This window comes from Pediculus humanus, genomic scaffold, assembly GCF_000006295.1.
Source record: "Pediculus humanus corporis 1103172107521 genomic scaffold, whole genome shotgun sequence".
Taxonomy (NCBI): domain Eukaryota; kingdom Metazoa; phylum Arthropoda; class Insecta; order Psocodea; family Pediculidae; genus Pediculus; species Pediculus humanus.
The window spans coordinates 147,554-171,458 of NW_002987137.1; the positions used below are offsets into that span (position 1 = coordinate 147,554).

General features: G+C 27.0%; 1 protein-coding gene across 1 annotated transcript; it reads left to right on the forward strand.

Moving 5' to 3' along the window:
- Window positions 1-12,661: 12,661 nt before the first annotated feature.
- Window positions 12,662-23,215, forward strand: Phum_PHUM175040 (uncharacterized protein; the record flags this gene model as incomplete). The annotated part of the gene is made up of 18 exons (XM_002425081.1): window positions 12,662-12,669; window positions 12,701-13,163; window positions 13,248-13,502; window positions 13,576-13,761; window positions 13,848-14,101; window positions 14,190-14,401; window positions 14,492-14,685; window positions 14,758-14,971; window positions 15,047-15,212; window positions 15,290-15,406; window positions 15,476-15,730; window positions 15,879-18,977; window positions 19,074-19,714; window positions 19,754-20,700; window positions 21,781-21,913; window positions 22,065-22,538; window positions 22,617-22,885; window positions 22,991-23,215. The coding sequence occupies 18 exons, from the start codon at window positions 12,662-12,664 to the stop codon at window positions 23,213-23,215; spliced, it is 8,112 nt and encodes a 2,703-aa protein (XP_002425126.1).
- Between the last annotated feature and the right edge of the window lie 690 nt (window positions 23,216-23,905).

The window sequence follows — 23,905 nt, forward strand, 5'->3', positions numbered from 1 at the left end:
AGAGGAGGGGAGGAAAATTTTCAATTTATATTTTTACGTAAAATCTTATAAAAATTAAACAATCAATCAATCAATCAATGTTATAAAAACTCTCTCACGATTTGACAAATTTAAATGATAATAATATAAAAGAAAAAAGTTTTTTGTTTGTTTGTTGTTTGTTTCAATATGGGTGACATGTACGCGCAATGCAATTGCTTAATTCAAAAAAAAAAAAAAAAAAAAATTCAAAATGTCTAATTTGTGTTTCTTTCGAAATTCAAAACGAAACAAAAAATTTATGTTTTGTTTACAAAACATGCAATAAAACCTTCCGGCTAGGTCAAACAATAAAAAACATTTTTTTTTTCTTTTGGACAAATTAATAATAATAATAATAATAAATTACTCGAAGGTAGTAGTAATGAAATATTTATTTGCTTATTTGATGAACTAAAAAAAAAATTTTTTTATCGATTGCGATGCTTTAAAATAATAATAATAATAATAATATTGTATTTTTCGTTAACGTTCTGGAACAAATAAATCTCAAACGAAAAAATTATGATAATAATAATAATCACAAAGGGATGAATCTCGCATTAAACGCGTAATTAAAAATTTAATTATTATTATTATAGAAAACAATATGGATTTTTAAGTTCTCTTGAATGATTTGGTTCAATGGGGTCAAAGATCATATTTAAATTGACCAACGGTTATTAAAATGCACGTTAACACACGCACACACGCACGCACGAACGCACGAGCCAAATTCGGAGTCTTTTAAAAATTGTATAACATTGTTTCCGTTTTTAAAAATCGTGATACCTTCCAGCCATTTTTTTTACTTTCTACGCTACCAAATAATTTTTTTTCTCCGATCCTTATTATCATTATCATTATCATTATTATTTAATTTTGTCTACGTGGTGTGTTTCGCTTCCAAATTCGGCCAAAAAAGATTTAAAAAATTTTTTTTAAATTGCTGAAAGTAAAAAAAAAAAATTTTTTTTTTGTTCGACCTTCAAATTTTTTTTTATTGAAAAAATAAGTAATAACTGGAGAAGACCGGTTTTAATTATTTCGTGGGGGCGGGGGGCGGGATTTTCCAAAAATTATAATTGCATTTAAAATTGCAATTTTTTTTTTTTTTTTTTTTGTAAAATCGAAATAAAATAAATTGAAAAGATTGATCGTTAATAATAATCGCCATTTTGAATTCGGGATTTATATTATAAAATATTTACTTGCGTTAATCCAGTTATTATTTTAACTTCCTTTTTCCGTTTTTAAACTCTTAAATTTTTCCTTTACCTCGTCAGACATATTTAAATCATTTAAAATTTTTTTTTTTTTTTTTTACTTCAAGGTTTTCCTTCGCGTCTGTCTTAAAACTTTTTCTCATTTCCTGTCATTCAATCATTTTTACGGTTACGTAATATTTTTTAAATTCGAATATAATATATTTTAGTTAAAGAACAACCAATCAATCTTTATTCGTTTATTCCTCGACTAAATTACCAATTACACGGACCACTAATGAAAAATCAATAAAAGCTTCCCCTCCGCTCCGCTCCCCTCCTCCCCCCACAAAAAAAAAATTTAAAATGATTTCGTGATTCGATCCGGTGGTATCCACCGGAATAAACGCCATTATAATTTCTTTTTATTTCTTTTTTATTTTTGAATATTATTATTATTATCATAAAAATACGATTGAATATATTATTATTATTATTATTATTATTATAAAATAATTTTTTTTAAACGACGATGACTCGTTCAATTATAACCAAACTTGTCGTCCGTGAAATTTTTTTTTTTGTAACAAATGAAGATTCACCAATTTTTTTTCAAAATCCCACGTAAAAAATAATAATAATAATAATAATAATAATAATAATAATGATAATATTAATGATAATAACAATAATAATAAAATTATCATAATTTATTTATAACTGATTCGTATTCAATAAAATAAAAAAAAAGGAATCGAATTAAAAATAAATATAAAATGGCCGCCATTTTTGTTTTTGTTTGTTTGTTTTCGTCCAAACTTTTTAATCGTATTTATTACGCGCTCTAATTAATAATCATAATAGTAATTATTATTATTTTTATTGTAAATTTACGATCTGTTTATTATACTTATAAAAATTTATTATTTAATAAAAAATTAATTATTTATTTGTTTTCATTTCCTTTTCAAGGATTATTAACAATAATGATAGAAAAAATTTTTAATAAATCAACAGGGATTTTTTACACTTAAATGAAAATATATATCAATATTATTATTATCGATAATTAATTATTGATAAGTTCGGTTATGAAGAATGTTATGATTTTTATGAACGAGTACAAATAACGGACAAAAAAAAATAGAAAAAAAAAAATCCGCTATGGGAAATTTTATTACGAAGGTTAACTCCTTTATCATAATTTTTTTTTTTTAAATATTATTTCAACTTATCATCATTATTATTAAATTTTTCATTACGAAGGTATTTGAAGGTTAAATTTATTGGAATACATAAATACATAAAATACATAAATAGTTTAATATATACATAAGTAAAAACTACCGGCAAAACTTGGCAGTAAACTCTACTATTATTATTATTAATTTTTTTCTTGTTACAAATAATAATTGCAGAGAGAGAGAGAGGGGGGGGGAGGAGTTTCTTACAAGCCTTGAAAATTAAAAAAAAAAAAATTTTTAACATCAAGTTTTTCTTAACTAAATTAATTAATTACTTTTATTACGGTAACTAATAATTACCAACAACCAACGGATTAAAAGAAAATTCCAAATAAATAAAAATTAAAAAAATTTTAAATAAGTTATATCAATCCGTAAGTTAATTATAGGCGGGATTAGTTAACTTGAAAAAAAAATTTCAAGTTCGTATTAGACGTTCGAATGCGACGAATAATTTTTATAATAAAAAAATTTCATTTAAACTCGATATATCGATTTATCGAATGAATCGATCGATCGATCGATTTTTTTTTTCGAATATAAACTAATTCGCATTGAAAATGAAAATTTAAAAAAAAATAAAATAATGATTCATACGGAGGCGGAGTTTAAGTGGATACGTAAGTTCAATACCTGATGACATTTAAAATCGTCAATAAAATACATAAATATATTTTTATTTTTATGTATTTATTTAAATAAAAAAAAATTATAGTTTTTCCCTTCGACCGTGTGTGAATTTATATCTGAATTAATATATAAATAAATAATTAATTAATAATATCATTTAAATAATTTCCTTTCCTTTCATTTCCTTTCATTCATTCATTCATTTTGTGTCTTTTTTTTACGTACATAATTTTTTAATTTATTTATTTAATTTTAATAAATCGGGTAAATAAAAAAAATTAATCGTTACGTCACATAAATACGCACGTAGGAAATATTAATATTAATAATAATAATAAAATATATAAGTATTTGTAAGTTCACCGAGTTATTAAAATTTTAAATAATAAAGGAAGAATATAATAAAAAACAATATGTACATACTTTCGTAAGAAATTATTATTATTATTATCATTACCTGCCCGAATTTTAACTTTCTAAAAATTTTTTAATAACGTTACATTAATAATATACATAAAAAAAAAATAAAATGGCGTCGTTTTAAAAAAAAAAAAATTAACCGTACCTAACAAAAAAAAAAAAAAATTAATAATTAATTACTTAATTTATTTATTTATTTTTGTAAGAAATCATCGCGTTTCGTTATTAAAATAATTAATAATTTATTTAATTTTTTTTATAATTAGTAAACTTATTTTAATAAATTATCGACTTAAACGAACATTAAAACGGTTAAAAATTACCGTAAGTAATTTATTTATACTTATGAAAAAAGAAAGAAAATTTCCGTTAACTTCTTCCTCTTGAACTCATTACGAATAATAATAATAATAATAATAATAATAATAATAATTTATACAAAATGAAATTTGTTATAAAGGAAAACAAAAGGAAAACAAAAAAAAAATGTTATTAAAAAAAAGAGTTCATTCATCATCGTCGAAAGTTTTTTTTGTATTTAAACACAAAAGTCAGTTTAATGTTTAAAATTAAAATAATTATATTACCACGTGGTCGAAATGTAATAAAAAAGAAACAAAAAGTTGTTTTAATTACTTAATATATACACATACACAAATTACCTACTAAATAAACAACGACATTAATAATAATAATAATAATAATAATAATAATAATAACAATTTTGATTATTTTTACATTCGAATTTTAATAATATAAGTTATATAAATTTTGTTGTTTTCGTAATGTTATGAAATATAAATATATATTTTCTGGTCAAAACAAATAATAATAATAATTGAACGAAATTTATTTATTTATTTATTATTATTATTATTATTATTATTTTTTTACACCGGATGTTACGGAGTTTACACACACACACTCACACACTTGTCGATTTGTATTTTTAAAAATAAAAAAATAAGTAAATTATTTAAATGTCACCAGAGCGTGGAAAATAATACTAATAATAATAATAATTTTTACGAAATATTAACTAAATTACACAAAATGTTATAATAATAATAATAATGATCTAAAAAGAAAGAAAGAAGAAAGAGAGAGGGGGTGAGAGAGAGAAAGAAATCACGAAACCGTGACGAATTTTCTTTTATTACAAAATAATGTCACAAAATTTTTTAAAACTTTAACCGAATTATAATTTATTATTAACTTAACCGTATCAATTATTTATTAATAACAAAATTTCATAAATGATGTTTGAGAGAGAGAAAGAATAATCATTTTATCTCTCTCTCTCTCTCTCTAATATTATTATTATTGAAAACGTTTTACTATGAGATCATATATAAATTTGCGATGATTTAAATGCCACAAACAGGTTGAAGGTTGAAACGGGGAATCGAATAAATGATTTGTTCGGTTAAATACTCGCGAAATAATGATGATGGTAATAATAATGATGATAAGTTATAGAAAAAGAAAAATAGTTTTGACGGGGAGACAAATCGCAGATTTTTAAATTGTAACGATATAACAAAAAATTTGTAATATTCATGCCGGGAGTCTTTACACCGAGCCCCCCTTCCCCCAATATATAAATTAATATTAAAAAAATAAAAATAATATAACAAATTAAATTAATTACGTAATAAATATAAATTTTTCGCGTAAAAAAATAAAATGGACGATGGCGACGACGACGACGACCTTCACGTAATAATTTATGTCAACCTTTCCAAAAAAAAAATTTTCCCATTTTTTTATTTTCTAAGGAAAATTTAATTTATAATCAAACGGTTTTGATAAGAATTCAGTTTTGATACGCCATATTATTAAATATTTCGTTCATTCTTATAAAAACCGAAGAAAAAAAAATTTTAATTCGAAAACACGTTGGGAAAATTTTTATACATTCTTAATTGAATTTTTATGTTTTTTTTCAAAAACGTGAAATTATTTATTTATCCGACATCTTTAATTTTTCTTATCAAACATTATTATTTAGATTTTATTTTTTAATAAAAATAAATCTACGACCTCTCATATCAGATTTTATTCCGTGATAATAATAATAATAATATATAATATTAATCGCGATCTGAATTTTTTAAGAAATTGAGAAACAACAATAAAAAAAAATATTTACGCTATAAAAGGGATTTTAAAAAAAACCGCGTAATAATTTAGGTGAAACATTATTATTATGAAATTATGTGGTAGTTTTAAACAAACAACAAAACATAACAAAACATAATTTTTTTTTTTTTTGAAATATTTATGGCGTTATGAAAAATTTGAACGATGAAAAAAAAAAAAAAAAAAAAAAAAAACATTTTTTTTTAAAACGAAGATATTCACATGTCATCGCATCACGTTGACCTCAAAATAATAATAATAATAATAAATTTATTATCATCACGAAAGAAAGTGAAAAGTTGTTTAACTTCATAAATAAATAATTATTTAAAAAATAAAATTTTATGTTGTTTAGGTTATCCAGTAAAAAAAAAATTTGTTATCACTAAATAAGATTCGTTATCATTTTCAAATTAAATTTTTTATCAAATGAAATCGTATCGATGATAACAATTAAAATTTTTACACGAAACGATATTAAAGAAAGAAAAAAAATTCTCCAGATATTCCTATTTAACTTATGTTTTATACAAATTACTATCTACGGCCCTGAGAAGGTAGTTTACGTGGTGTGTGTGTGGTTAGTGTATTATTTCCGTTATCACTTGTCTTAAGAGAAATTTTTCTTTGATTTTTTTTTTTTAATGACAATCTTAAAACTGGCAAAACTCGGTTTTTTTTTAAATAATGTTACGTAAAATTTAAATAAAAAAAATCTCGTTCGTTCGTTTGTTGTTTGTTTGTTTGTTTTCCTTTTGATTGTAACCACACTTTTAAAAATTTTGATAAAATAAAAAAAAAAAAAAGTTTGGAATTTTTACTTATTTAAAAAAAAAAAAATTCAACTTTCGAAAACGTAAAACAACAACAACAACAACAATAGCAACAACAACAACAAAAACGACAACAACAACAACAAAAACAACCACCACCACAACAACAACAACAACAAAAACAACCACCACCACCACAACTATAACAACAACCACTACCAAAACAACAACAACAACCAACCACCACCAAAACAACAACAACAACAACAACAACCTCAAGCTTTTCACATCATTTTGAACTTGACCTAAATTTATATTTTTAAAGTCAGAGGGGGGGAAGAAAAACAAAAAAGTCATTTTCTGATAATAAAATGATAAGGAGGGGAAGGGGGGCGAAAAAAAAATTTTTTTTAAATATTTATAATGACAAATTTTTTTGATGACGTAACGAGTCGTTGTTGTTGTTGTTGTTTTAAATGGGGAATCATTTTCATTCTTTCACACACTTTCGAATCCTTTTTTTTTTTTTTTTATTACCCGAAACTTTTTTTTTAAAAAAAAATTACGTAATAATTAAATTCATTTAAAAATTCAAGTTTTAAATTAAATAAAATCATTTATTTATTTTCGAATGAAAATGGTTGTTGTTGTTGTTGTTGTTGTTGTTAATAGATAATTTATTTTTCTTATTAAGGACGATTCGATAAAATTTTTTGAAATGACGTAATAAAAATTCTTATTAAAAAATTTATTATTATTATTACTCCATATTTATTACCGAAATAATAATAATAATAATATTTTTTTTAAACTATTTAAAAGGCCGGTTGCTAACGTGGAGGGGAAAGAAAAAAAAGAAAAATTTCGTAATTTGTTTAAATAAAAAAAAAAAAATTTTAATTAATTTTTTTTAAATTGGGTCACTGTTACGCCATATACGGTCATCTCAAAAACGAGTAATAATAATGATAATTTTCACCTCTCGTATCGATTTCAAATAAAAATATTAAAAATTATTAAAAAAATAGTTGTTTATGTTTGTTTTGTTGTCCACACTGTGTGTGGTACCTTCTAACATACAAAATATTTACGGGTAATAAAAATCCGGATCTCATTGACCTCATCCCGTGTGTCAACCCTGGCATATTCGAGATATTTTAAACGCACATTCGAAGGTAGCCAATAGTAAGAAAACTGACTCATTTATATGATCTTATGACACGTGACCCTACATTAACCCCTTAACAACAACAACAACATCATAAAACAATATTTAAATAAGGCAACAAAAAACATTAAAAAAAAAAAAATTTCAATATGTGAAATACCTAATTAATAATAATAATAATAATAATAATAATAAGCCAACGGCCATAGCGTGCTGGTCACACCGGTTCCCGTACGATCACCGAAGTTAAGCAGCATCGGGCGTGGTGCAAACTTGGATGGGTGACCGTCTGAGAACGCCACGTGCTGTTGGCTTAAAAGAGCAAAAAAAAAATGAGAACAAGACAAAGTAAGAACCAAAAAACAAATCTTGTTCTACTGTCGACCTGAGGCAGCTCGACGAGAACGTGAATTTCACTGCTTCTGACCCTGGCCACTCCAAAGATGTTAGTCACCGGAGCCCAGTTCAGGAGACAAATCGTTCCCATCGAAAAAGACGGACTCAGGAAGACCTTCAAGAATTGATGTGGTGCTATCTTATAATAAGTGGCACCACCGAAATTCGAGTATTTGTCCCTAAGGAATCGGGTAGAAACCTCGGATAAATACTTAAAAACTCCGACAAGTAGCCTTGTCGTGTTTAATGGTGGATAATAATAATAATAATAATAATTTACAAAAAATTTGTTTAATTACTCTAAGAAATTTTATAAAAAAAAAAAAATTAAAGGAAGGAAACTAATTTTTTTTTTTCATCGATTCGCGCCAAAAAAAATTTTTTACGTAATTTAAAAAAAAACGGGAGATTGAGTAAATAATAATAATGAAGAGAAATGAATGAATGAATGAAAATTACATTTTGACAGGAAATGAAATTTTTTAAAAAAATATTTTTATCCACGTAATTTTTATAACCCGGTATTGTGGTGACACATACACACTCGCACGCACACAAGAAATTTAAATGAAATAAGGTAAAATCCATTGTTGGTGTTGTGAATACCTGAACGTATATATAGGTAGATGTGAGAGAGAGAGAGAGAGAGATAGAGATATATATTAAATAATCACGATCGGGAAGTAATCGAAAGTAACAATAACCACGTTTTTCTTTTTTTTTTTTTTTTCGAATTTACTTTCGAACGTTTTAAAATCACGTTTATAAAGTTCTATTCGAATTTAATAATAAATTTATTAATTTAAAATTTTATATATAAATTCGAAAATCTTTTTTAAATTATTTTAAACAAATAAAAATTTAAAAATTTGTTTAAAAATGAAATTTTTATATTTTAACGACATCGTTTTTTTTTTTATGTGAAAAAGTCAAAAAATATATTCTCACTATTGTCAACAAGTAGAAATTTTTTTAAATAAAAAAAAAAAAATACGAGCGTGTAATTATGTTATTTGTTTTCTATCTCTCTCTCTCTCTCTCTCTCTCTCTCTCTCTCATTTTAATAATAATTTCGAAAGGGAAAAATGAAATTAAAAGTTTATTAATTTCATTATTATTATTAGTATTCATTAAACAAAACGGATGAAAGTTGTCGATCTTGAATATAAGAATATAACTAACTAACAAGGAAATTAAAGATGGCAACAACGAAAAAAAAATTTTTTTTTTTTTTAAATTCATAGACGATAGACAGAAAGTCAAGGACCTCATGGCAAAAAAACACAATCGGATGTAACGATTTAAAATTAAATTAAAATTTTTTTTTAAAATGGCGGTTAAATATCGAATGTGATTTATTTTACGTTACAACGATTATAATTACCTAAATTACGATATTAATAATAATTTTTTTGTTTTTTTTTTTTAGATGCGGCTGCTTTCATGGATCCTCTGCGCGGCAGCCGCAATATTACAAATCGTATCATCAGAGGAAAGTAAGTATTATTTAATTATTTACGTTAAAAAATGGAAAAGTTAATGCAAGTCCGAACACGATTAACGAACGAATAACGAAAAATACAAAAAAAAAAACGGTTTATTTACTCTATGACGAAATTAAAACGACGACGAGACGAGGTAGCGTTATGACGTCATTACAAAATGACGACCAATCAAACGTTTAATAATTTTTATTTTGTTATCGTGGAAAATTATGTCGATCGTACGCAAAAAAATTTTTTTCCGATATCATTTCCCGCCAAAATGATTATTTTGAATTTTAAATTTCAAACGCGACCGTTAAAATTAATTTCGTTTATTCATTGTAATTAATTAATTAATTTGTCAGTAATAATTTTTTTTTTATTTATGTTTTTCGTAACATTTTACGATATATCGTTAATCGTCATTAACGGTTTTTTTTTTAAATTTACCCATAATTAATTAATTAATTAATTAATTTTTCATCGTATTATAATTTTAAAAAGCATATTTAAAATGTGACTTCTTATTACATCAGATATTAAAAAAAAAAAAAAGAGAAAGTTTTTTTTCTTTTCGTGTAAATAACCAACAAAACTCGGTAGATTTTTTATTTATATAAAAAAAAAAAAGTTTGCCTACCTTTTAAAATTAAAATTAAAAAAAAAAAAAATTAAAAGTTTTTGTTCGCTAAACAACAACAACAACGAAAAAAAATTATTATTATTATTATTATTTACTTCCGTTCGAGAAAAACTTTCACAAAAAAATTTCAAACGTATTATAATATACGTGTGTTAATAAAAGTTTTTTTTTTTTTAAAAGTTAAATAAAAATAAATTCAAATGGAAAATTTCGACATCATTCAGGTATGCCGTGTCACCTGTACAGGGTTTTTTTTTTATACATGTTTGTTTCCCAACACATACCACACGCACACACGCACACACACACCCATAAACACAAAAATCCACCACAATATTTTTCTTTTCAACTATATACATAAATATATATAAAATTATTATGTTTAACCTCTATTAAATAATTTTTTTATATATATATATATAAGTAGAAATAAATGTTAATAATAATAATAATAATAAATAAATGGGGCGTTGTTTAAAATATTTAAAATTCCTAATAAAAAAAAAAATTAAATTCATTCATTGTTGCACTTAAGGGGCTTTAAATATTGAAAATTTTTTATCAAATCAATCCGAATTTTCCTTTTCTTAATGGAAAAAAATTATACTTTTGTTATTATGCTAATAAATGACAACAAATGCCTTTTCATCAAATAAATTTTTGCAATATGAGGTCTAAACGTGACGTTACAGTATAATTTTATGATCCACGCCATCATCTTTATAATAAAATGTTTAACAAATTTTAAAATATACAGAAAAAGTGTATGAATGTATGTAAGGTCAATACACTTTTTTCAGAGATGAATCTCTCTTAATTTTTCTCTGGGACCTCTACCCATTGCATGCACCTTGAAACCTTTTTAAAGAAGTTAATTAATAATTTTCTTACCTTTGTGAAATAATACTCCACATATTTGGCATCCCATTCATTTTCTTTATTGATTGATCACATCAATTGATTGATTTCCCATCAATTATTCTTCATCAAACAACCAATACCGATGATGATGATGATAGAAGAGCTGTAAAACAAGAAGTCATATAAATAATAATAATAACAACATATCATTTACTTATTATTACTTGAGTTGACATTAAAATTTGTTTTTGTTTAAATAAAATCTTTCTGTGAGAAAGAGATGTTATGTGAAATGTTGTTGATTGTATTTAAAAAAATAATTATTTCAATTAAATTACACGACATTTTTGTATTCTCTTTAACGGTTTTTATAAAATCATTATTATTATTATTACGTAATAATTTATAAAAAGTAATAATCAAGGTATACGTGTTAAACAAATCTTCTTCTTCTCCTTTTTTTTTCTTTATTACAAAAATATTATATAAAAATAAAAACGTTTTAAATATTTCAAATAATAATAATAATAATAATAATAATAATATTTTAAATAATAAGTTCGAAAAAAAATTTAAAACAAGTTTTTTTTTCCCTCTTTTTTTTCTTTTTTTTTTTCTTCGAGAAACATATTCTATAAATATTATGAATCATGTTTTTCACCTTCTTATTAACTTTTTATATTTCATCCTTTTTTTTAAATGTCAGACACATAAAATTAAAAAATAATTTGTTTTTTTTTTTTCTTTTTCCTTTTCTAAATCTCATGAATAAAGTTTGCTAAAAAAAAAAATTCTTTACTAAGAATTTCACCAAGTAAAAAAATTATTATTTTTTATTCTAAGAATTACATTCCATCATGTACATTATAGTCAAAAAAAATTACTTTCTATATGTTTCGATTCCCTCCCCTTTCCCCCCACGAAAAAGAGACAAATTTCAATATATATATATATTTTTTATAAATTATTATTTGTTTAAAAATAAAAAAAAAATGAACATAGAAATTTTAAACCGTTAACACATTATTTAATGGATTCATTTAATTCATATGGAATTATTATTATTATTACCTGTTAAATTTTAATAATTTATTTACGTTTCGTTAATTTATATTAATAAAATTATCAATTATTATTATTATTATTTGTTTTAAATATAATTACGTAACTATAATAAAATAAATATTAAATATAAATGAAACAAATTTGCGTCGTATTCAATTCACTACAATCTAAATAAAAACAAAAGAAACGCGCGAAATTGACAAATTTCCGTTTGGTTTTAGAAGGCGGTGAAAAAAATTTTATTTTTTGGATTTGAAAAATGAAATGAAAGTCAAGTTTTTTTTTTTTTTTTGTTTTTTTTACGTGATAGAACTTATTAAAAATTATTAAAACTTATAGAAAATCTATCAAGTAAGTAAGATTATTTAATATTGCTTTCTCCGGATCAAAGACTAACTTTTTAAAACAACCTTTTACTTTAAAATAATAAATCTTGATTATAAAAAAAAAAAAGTGAAAAATTTCAAGTTTGACCCTAGTTTATATTTTATATTATTAATTCATAACGTAAGTTTTCATAAAAAAAGAATTTCGTAAAAATACAAAAACGATAAAATCGATTTGATTGATTAATTGAATTCGATGATGAATCGATAAAATCAATCGATAAAAATGATAAAGTTAAATTTTGTTTTTTTTTGTTGTAGTAAGTCTAATAAGACCAAAGAGAGAAACAGGAGAAAAGAAAATAGTTTGTTATTATACAAACTGGTCGGTTTATAGGCCAGGTACGGCAAAATTTTCACCGCAAAATATAAATCCTTATTTGTGTACGCATTTAATATACGCCTTCGGTGGTCTGTCAAAAGAAAATGCATTGAAACCTTTCGATAAATATCAAGATATCGAACAAGGAGGTTATGCTAAATTTAACGGTTTAAAAACCTACAATAAAAATTTAAAGACTATGCTTGCCATCGGAGGATGGAACGAAGGTTCTGCAAGGTTTTCACCGCTTGTTGCCGATTCCGAAAGAAGGAGGGAACTAGTCAAAAATACAATAAAATTTTTAAGGCAAAATCATTTCGATGGTTTGGATTTAGATTGGGAATATCCGAGTTTTAGAGATGGTGGTAAACCGAGAGATAGAGATAATTATGCATCTTTGGTTCAGGTATGATTAAAATCCTTTTAAATAATACAAACAAACAAAAAATTAGAATTGCAATTATATAAAATTTTGTTATATTAATTTAAGGAATTCAGAGAAGAATTCCAAAGAGAATCGGATAAAACCGGAAGAACAAGACTACTGTTGACGATGGCTGTTCCTGCTGGTATCGAATACATAGACAAAGGTTACGACGTGAAAAAATTAAATAAATATTTAGATTGGATGAATATTTTGAGTTATGATTATCATTCGGCTTTCGAACCGTCCATTAATCATCATTCGCCATTGTTTTCTTTAGAAGAAGATGACGAATATAATTTTGATGCTCAATTGAGTATTGTAAGTGTGGTTTGTATATTAATTCAAAGGAAATATGTAAAAGGAAAATTATTCAAATGAAATTTTGTTAAAGGATTACACGGTTAAACATTACTTAAAACTTGGCGCGGATAGAAGTAAATTAGTGTTGGGTATACCTACCTATGGAAGATCTTATACTTTATTTAATCCTGATGCAACCGATATTGGATCCCCTGCTGACGGTCCTGGAGAACAAGGAGAAGCAACTCGTGAAAAAGGATATCTTGCTTATTACGAAGTAAATCTAAAAAAAGAAAAAATCTTTTTGATAAATTGAATTTTTATTTAAAAAAAAAAAATAATAATAATAATAATAAATTTTAGATTTGTGAAAGATTTACCACCGGCGGTTGGTCTTTAGAAAATCCTTACCCAGAAGCAATGGGTCCCTATACTTACAAGGACAATCAGTGGGTGGGTTTTGATGATGAAGATATAGCTCGAGCCAAGGCCAAATACGTTAATGATAATGATCTCGGTGGTATTATGTTTTGGTCAATTGATAATGATGATTTTAGAGGAAAATGCCACGGCAAACCTTATCCTCTCATTGAAGCTGCAAAAGAAGCACTTTTGGCGTAAGAATTTATTTCCATAATAATAATAATAAAACCCGTTGCGAAATTTTTTATTATGGTGGAAATCATTTCGTGTTAATTTTTGCAGAAGCGCTAATGAATTAGTACCGACAAAAAGTAAAAGTGCAAGTTCTAGTAAAGCAACGAAAAAACAAGAATCGAGCTCTAAATCAAAAAGTAGAAATACACGGTTGCGAATAAAAGCAACAACAACCACAACAACCGAAACACCTAAAGTCAAATCATCAGGTCGAACGACCACCACACCTCAACCTCCCACAACTCCTGATCCAGGAAGCGGTACGTGAAATTAAATTAACCTTCAAATTAACCAACAGATTTTAAATACTTAATTTTCACTTTTTTTTTTTTTTTTTTTGCTTTTAACAGATTTCGTATGCAAAGATGAAGGATTTTATCCACATCCAAGAGATTGTAAAAAGTATTTTTGGTGTTTGGATAGTGGTCCATCTAGTTTGGGAATAGTTGCTCATCAGTTCACTTGTCCATCGGGTTTGGTATTCAATAAAGTATCAGATTCTTGTGATTATGCAAGAAATGTTATTTGTAAAACAAAATCAGAGGTAAATTTAAAATTTCAAAACATTTTTTTGTATATTACAACGTTTATCTAGCAAAAAATTAAAAAATTTCAGAGTACAGAAACAACTACACCAACCACTACAACAACAACAACAACAACAGCTAGAACTACTACTGCTCGAAGTCGATTAGTTGTAACAGCTTCGCCACCTAGAACTACATCTACAACTACCACTGAGCTACCAGAGGAAGAAGAAGAGGAAGAAGAAGAAATCGAATATGATGAAGAAGATGAAGAAGATCCAGGAACTATAAAAGAACTCATAAGTAAATTATTAATTAATTATTTACTTTAGTAAAATAAGAAAACAGTCAAATTTAACTTGCATAATTTTAAATCAGGTTTGATTAAAAAACTCGGTGGCGTCGAACAATTGGAAAAACAATTAAATCTTCAAAATTCCGATACAAAAGAAAAAATTAAACCAAGTTTATACAGCAAAGTTTTGCAGGGAAGACCAGCAAATAGATTTAGAGGAGTAGTCAATCAAGAACAATCTACTCCGAGGTAATAAAAACATATTTTTTTTTTACAGAATCTGTTTAACAATCTTGAAATAATTCTAAATACGTAATTTGATGCAGGTATTTATCGATAGTAAGAAATCGTCCTGTTAGTCCTCAAAGTTCGAGTACCGAAGAAACAGTTACCTCTACAAGAAATGTAGAAAGGCCTAAATATGTCACGATTCAAAGAAATAGGTGAGAAAATTATTTATTTTTAATTCTAAATATAAATAAGTAAATTTTTATCGATTGTAAATATTTTAGATCTACGAAAAGGCCGATCGAAGAAGAAACTGAATCTGAATCTGAATCTGAAGAAGTGGAAGAAGAAGAGGAAGTCGAAGTACAGCCCGTTCAGCCTAGAAGAAAAGAAGAACCGACGACGCCTAAAAGAAAAGAAGAATCTTTGCGACCTTTAAGAAGACGTCCCATTCCGGATGCAACAACTGAAAAAGAATACGTTGTCCTTCGAAGAACGCGACCTCAAAAAGAAGAGGAAGACGTTTCGACAACATCCAAGTAAGTTTTACGTAAAAGTATTTGAGCTTAAGGTACGTTAATGAAAAAGCATTGTAAAAAATCCGAAATTAAAATTATTATTATTATTATTATTATTATTATTTTATACGATCAAAAATATTTATATTGAAAATTTATCTCATTATAGATATAAAAGTATCGTAAGAAATCGACCCACAACCGAAACTGCTGCTGCGGAAGAAGAATTTTCAGATGAAGAAGATGATAATAAAACCGTCGAAGATGAGGAAGAAGGAGATGAAGAAGACATTGAACGAATTCAAAATCGTAAAGAAAAAGAAGATAATGAACCCGTTCAGAAATTTAAAAAATATTCTTCGGTTAGGCGTGATAAAAATGTTGCATCCGATGAGGAAGAGACGAAGGTGAGTGGCCAAAAAGGCCCGGTTATTCAGGGTGAAACACAATCAACAAAAAAAGACTACTACACGTCACGTGGAAGGGATGATGTAAATAATGTAAATAAATATACAAGTCCTAAATATGTAACGATACGGCGAACGCGCCCGGTTACAACCGAATCTTTAGCGAACAATGTAAATATTGTAAATAGTACACCCGCGATTGACGAGGAAAATAACGTTAATTATGAAAATGAAAATAATAAAAGAATTATTGTTAACGGATTGCCACAAAAATCAACAACGGAATTATTTAGAAGAACTCGACCTTTAAAACCGTATACATTTGAGGGAACGACACCGGTTTCAACGGAGTCAACAAACGAAGGAAATGTTCATCGATTTACAGGAAGATTTAGATCGACGACTCAGAGTAATGACGTTTACGAAAACAGGTCTCAATACAATAAATATAAGACCATATATAGAAGCACTACGGCTTCCACAGTTTTCGAAGAAACGGATTCTTCTGATGTAAAAAATGATGATTATTTACCTTTTAAATCCAGAACGAGAGGTGTTACATCCACGAGCACTACAACTTCTTCTCCTGAGAGTGTATACAATCGATATCAAACCATTTATAGAACTTCTTCTGAAAAACCATCAACTGTTGATGACGATTTCGATACATCATCTGAAAATGAAGAAAGAAATGTTAAAGAAATAGATGATAATAAAAGTACTACTTCAGAGCCTGCTAATAATAGGTACAGAACAATTTACAGGAGTACGAGAAAACCTACAACATTGGAATCTAACGATAACTTTCCTTCGTCAAGAGAAAAATTTTTTGGTTCTACCGGCAGTACTACAACTTCATCGTCAGAATCAACTCCGATTAGATATAGAAGTACTCCCAACAGAAGTTCTACAACATTCTCTGCTAAAAATAATTTAAACAATTTTTCACAAAAAGATAACACTTTTGGCGAAGTCTTCGGAAGCAGAACTTCTCCGTCGGATTTTACATTTACTAGATATAAAACGTTATTTAGAAGTACAACAGAAAAAACGTCTTCGACGGATAACGGCGATGATAATAATAATAATAATTATATACCGCAGAGGAAAAGAATTTTTGGAACAATTACAAGTTCGACTTCGTCACCTGAACCTTTATACAATAAATACAAAACAATTCACAGAACCACATCAGAAAAATCTTTGCTTTCTCAAAACAATGAAAATAATTATTCTCAAAGACAAAAACCGTTAAGCACCGTAACAAGTACAACTTCGGCAACTTCTTCTTCTGACAATGTCCCAACGAGAAGATTTCAATTTGCACCACGTACCAAACCTACAATATTATCTCCTAAACCAGTGCAACATACAACAGAAAGTTTTACAATCACCGTTCCAGACTTACCAAACAAAGAGGTTCATTCTTTAACTGAAAATGCAGTTGACTCGCAGGATGGCAATGCACCTTTTCCTTTAGTCACATTAGAACCTACAACAAATGCACCTGTAATTTCCGATTCTAAAAATTTTGATGAACCTGAAAATGATGTTGGGTTAACCTCGACAACAAAAAACACATTTTCTTCACGCGTACCAACAACTTCTACTCAAACTACTATTGTTACGTCAATTACCGAATCATCATTTACCGAAAGAGGAATAATATTGATTCCGAAAAAATCTCGCCTTTCCAATGATAGCGATCTAGATTTCAGTAAAATCGTTACTTCATCGCTTGTACCCCAATCTGAAGTTACTAAACCTTTGAATAAATACCTAGGATATAAAACTATACTCAGACCGACGACGCCATCAACTGATTTTGCAAAAGAAGAAAAAAGCTTATTTAGGAGGTACAAGACAAAATCTACCACCACTACAACGGAAGAACCAGTCCAGTCTAATCCCAGATTCATTCCAAAGAAAACAAGAAATTTTAAGAAAATAATAAGCACCGAACCTCCTACAGCTTCTTCTACAAGTACGCAAAGAAGTAGATTTAGTCCTAGGAATAAACCCAGACAAGCGGAAACATATGAAACAGAGTCAAGTAGCACTTCAAACGGAAGATTTGGAAAAAGGAAAATACCTTATAAAAAATCAGACGTTGATGATTTAGACGTTGAACAAACGGAAAATTATTTTGGAGATAGATATGAAAATAATAATAATAATAATAGATATTTTTTGGCAGAGAAAGAAAAACGAAATTATAGAAATAATTTTTTGAACGCTGCAATAAAAAAAGAAAATCAAACACCTCAAATAAGTGGGGGGTTAAAAAACTTTTCCGAAAAAAATAAACCGATCAATGTTTTTCCAACACAATCAGCTACCGAAGAAGAAACTCCTGAATCAGGAATATCGAGTTTTAACATAAGAAATCAAATTTCTTCAGAAAGGAATCATCGTTTAACGGATGCATCAAACAATAATGAGCCTAATCAACATCCTTCAACTAATTTACAAACCAATATTTATGTACAAAATAACGATAATCCAAATATAAATAATTTATTCGTGACAAACACCCCAGAGAATTTAGTGACAGAATATCCGATACTAAAAGAAACAATCGTCGTTAAAGATGATGATGTTGCTACCACATGGTTCGTAAATAATAGGGAAACAGAAAAGACAACAAGTACAACAATTAATCTCACTCAATCACCACTTGAAAACAATGATAACATAAAACCTGATAAGAATCTTACCTCCTTGAGAAACTTAAGAATGACAACAACATCCGACGTCAATGAAAAAAACGATTTTGTTGAAGTTGACAGCATTCAAGGGGATTTAAATAATTTTAACGATTATAAAACAAAGATAGAAGATAAAATTGAAAGGAAAAGTACGTCTACTACCACCCCCACAAATTTAGGTGTAAATAATAATAATAATAATAATAATAACGATACAAACTTAAAAACATCAAATTTTAGAAATTTAAGAGCGAGATTAAAAAAAAGACCTCATTCTCCCGCTACAAAAAAAACAACAACTGAAAATATTTATAAAGAACCAACTGATTTTTCGAAAAATGCTACGAAATTACCAAGAATAAGAATTGTACAAAAAAGAATAAGAAAATTTGGAAATAATTTTACAACAGCAGAAGAACTTTCGTCGGTAATAATTAAAAATGTACCCGATAAAAATTTCACAAAAAATTTTAAAAATTCAGCAAGATTTAAATATTCGAAACCTCAATATAATATAAATGATGATGACGTAAGGAATAAGGAAAATAATTTTGAAAAAAATGAGAAGGAGGTCGAGGAGGAGGAGGATGATGATGATGATGAAAATGTACAAAATACAAACGAAGCAAAATTTGCTTCTTCTAATTTTAAAAAATTTAGAATAAGAGCAAACGCGACCGATTTTCATTCTAAATTTAATCAAAATAAAAACGTTTTAGAAGAGGACAACAACGATTCATTCAAGAGGTCGCGAAAAGTTGTTATTAGAAAAAATGAACCAACGGAAGGATCAGATAATCCTTCTGATATTTCAAGTTCTCAACTTGATTATAGTTATAGTTCTCCAACCAAAGAGCCTATCAATGGTAATCGGCCATTATTTAGAAATAGTAAATATAGAATAAGAAAATTAAATATAAAAAATTTAGATAGCGATTCATTAGATGTAAGACAAAATCAAAATAATTTAAAAACGTCAAGCTCGAGGGAAATAGTTTTTGGAACGGATAATCCACAAACTACACGAGGATTAGGATTAAAAAATAATATCACGATTGGTCTTTCATTGGATGAAGTAAAAGATCCTCCGAGAGATTATTTTTTAGATCCTTCGGTGGGAACTACCTACGGACTGAGGACCGATAGCACATACGGAGTCACAAAAAGTTTATCTAGTCCAGGTATAACAACGGAAAACTCAGTCAACAATTCTAAATTTCAATCGACAATTAAAGTACCGAATGATTCGTCGCAAAATTTAATATCATCGTCAGATTTGATTCCCGATTCTAAAACCAGCGCATCATCCGATTCGGGATCAAGATATTCGAATATAATACCCGGACCTTTTTCCCGGAAAATTCCCGGAAATCCAGGAAAAGAAACATTCGGGACTAATTTTTTTTACAATCCAAATCGAAAGCTGACAGAGGGATTCATAATAGATGACGATATAAACAATTATGAAAATTTCGAAATAGAAAAAAACGAAATTTCTAAAAACAAAGATGATTTCACGGATAACAATTCGAATTCGGAAATAATAAAAAGTGAAATTCGCGGAAATCGTTTTAACGGAACAAATACGGCGGCTGCTTATCCCCAAGATTCCATCACAAATAAAATTCCCTCAAATCCTAATCGCTTAAATTTTAGAGTAGTAAAAACCAGAATTCGTACGAAAGTGAACCTTACCCAACCGTTGGGACAAGTATCCATTGAAAACCCAACATTATCGAACGACACAGAAGAAGAAAACAATGAAAGTGGAAAGTCTGAACTGTTCAAAAAGAGAAAGAAGGTGATAATAAGAGGTCGACCTATCCATCCAGAGTCAAATGAGAGAGAGGAAGATATCAATAGAAAGACATCTGAGGTAGGAAGAAATTCTCAACCTCTTCCTCGACACTTGGCCTCGACTAATATTTTCATCTTTAAAAAACGGAAGACTTTTTTTTGGACTTTTTTTTTTTTTTTTTTTTTTTTTACTTACGTTTATCATCAACGTGTCAAATTTCTTTTTTTTTCTCTCTCTTCTGAGGGGCAGATGTCGGAAATAATTGGGCCGATATACTAACTGATACTAATTTTCCTTTCTTCTTTGACTGTCTTTTATATAATCAGTCAAACGGATTTTTACTTTTTTTCTCGACATGGCATGACATGTTTTGGAATCTGTTATGAAAAACTTCCAACAGTAGTAGTAAAGTCTGCAAATGAAATTACAAAACTTCCTTATACACACACTTACAACAAAACACAAAAAAAAAAAAAAACTGCCATATTAACATAATTTTTTTTTTTTTGCAATTTCCCCTATTTATTAACGGTTCACATCAAATTTTTATGCTCTGAAGAATTTTTTTTTCAACCATTAATTTATCACATGTTGTTAAATAAACTATAATTTTTTTTTATTAATGTATAAATTTTATAAATTAATAATCACAAACTCTTTCAACTTACATAAAAAATAATTTTAAAAAGTATTCAGAGCATAAAAATTTGATTTATATCATTTTGTATTGTTTATTAAAAAGGTTTTCCCCCCTACCCTCCCCCCTCCCCAATGGTTTTTTTATTGTTTGGGTAAAGAAAATGGTTTTTCTTTTACATTAAAGGTGCAGGTTTAAAAGTTATGGTGGATACTTTTTTTTTATTTGTAATTGGTCAGCTGGTTTAGGATGTCAACATTAATGAGTAAAATTTACTTATTGTACATAAATTTATCAAAAGGTTTAAATGTAAATAGAAAGGCTCTTTTTTTCAATTTTTAGGTATTTTCACGATAAACAAAAAAATTAAGGTTTTGTAGGTTTTCAAAACATTCAATGACAAAATATATACTTTTTCAGTAATGTTTCTTTTAAGAAAAACACCCTAATTCGTTTTTTTTTTTTTTTTGTTTAACCGAATTATTTTAAATAAATAAAAAATAAATTTTTAATGTTTATAGGTATACTCACCATCTAGTAGTACTCCAAAGCCAACTTCAAATCGAAGAGGTAATCAAGAACCTTCAACAGGAGCAAGATTTAAAGTCCGATCGACGACTCAAACACCTAATGGTGAAAAATCAGAAAGAAGACGTACTTTATTAGACAGAAGAAGATTAAAACAAAATTTAAAATCGACAACGACGTCGAAAACGGTTGAAATATTCACAGGTTTAAATTTTTTTTAAAATTATTTTTATTAAAATTTTCCTAAATTTAATAATAATGATGAATTAATTTACAGAGCCACCACCCACTACAATCAGGCCGGTTAATCTTTTAAGACGAAGAAACAGGCCGACGACTAGTACTACAGTATCAACAACAACGAGTAGCACGACTACAGAAATACCTTACCTCGTCGTACAAGACGACAGCAGCATTGAAGAATCAAAAACATTGAATGAAAGTCCCGGTATTCAAGATTTGGCAGATCCAGCTGTTGTTGCAATTCACACTTTGGCGACAGTACCTCCTGGTTTATTATCTTCTTCCGGAAGGCCCGTGACTTATTACAATGCACCTCCTGATACTTATACCGTTCACGTAACACCGGGAGATATCGAAAGCATAACACCCGGAAGAATTTCAACCATCGCTCCTGGAACTGTAAGACCAACATCTATATTAACATTGAAACCTTTTACCGTTCCGGTCATAACAAAACAACAAGCAAAACAAAATTCAGTTCCGATCAGGACACCATCACCTTTCAGAGGTAAATTTTGTCCATTTTGAATTTTCCAAAAGTTTAAAAAAAAAAAAAAAAAAATTATTCGTACTTTTTGTATAACAGCCACAGGAATTCCGATTGTCACCGAAGATCCATTTGCATCTAGAAATGATATTTTGGAACAATCAAGAAGATTAGAATCAGTTCCCAAAGGTAGACCGACAATAACCGCACTTACTCCATCAACTCCATCACCCAGGATAGAATCGAAAAAATCTGAAAGAATAAAACCATTTAGTAAAATATCTGCACCGGAAATAGTTCAAACCGTCAATTCACCTGATCCAGGATCGGATTACGAATACTACGAAGATGATGATCCATTAGCAAACGTGAGTAAAAAATCCTAAAAAAAAAAAAAAAAAATTTCAATAAAAATTCGATACGAATAAATATTAATATAAAAATAAATTACCAAAAATGTTTTATTTTCACAGCTTCCAGCAAGTGCATTAAAGGTTAAAGTTCACAGTAACGGTTACATCGAATGTTTAGATAGAGGAAATTTTCCACATCCTTTTTCGTGTAAAAAATTTATTTCTTGTGCTAAAATGGAAAACAATGAACTTTTAGGATGGGAATACACGTGTCCAAAACATTTAAGTTTTGATCCAGTTGGTGGAATATGTAACTGGTCAGCTGGTTTAGGATGTCAACATTAATGAGTAAAAAATTCTTTTTTTTTTTTTTAAATTCAAATTTGAAATTTGTTTAAAAAAAAAAAAGAATTTTTTAACGTGCCATTATCCTATTAAAGGATTTGACAATTTTTTTTTTTATGTCGAGGTTAATTTTTGATGTTTTGATATTATATCAAAAGACATTATCATCAATAATTATTTACATTAAAATTTAATGCCTCCTCCAATTTGAACTGAAAGTTTTTTTTTTTTTTTTTTTTCATTTGTTTAAATTAATTAAAAAAAAAAACAGACACCCAAATAAATATAATCGTCGTTAATAAGTGAATAATAATAATAATAATAATACTTTTTATATAATACAGTCAACGTTTTTTTTTAATAATAATAAATTATTATTTAATTTTTTTTTTTTTTTGTAAAAAAAAATTAATTTACTAGTGACTGTTTTTTTTTTTTTTTTTCTATCTTTGTGAAAAAGTGATTATAAATTCAATTATTCTTTTTTTTGTATTGTAAATAATAATAATAATAAAAAATATAATTGATTTAAATAAATTATCGATTACATAATTATTTAATAAAAAAAAAAAAAAAAACGAAAACAATATTTTTACAACAAAAAAATTTATTTTAAAGGAATTTATATCATTTCCCCGTTCAAATTGTTTTTTTTTTTTTTTTTTATAAACAAAAATAATGTTTAACGTT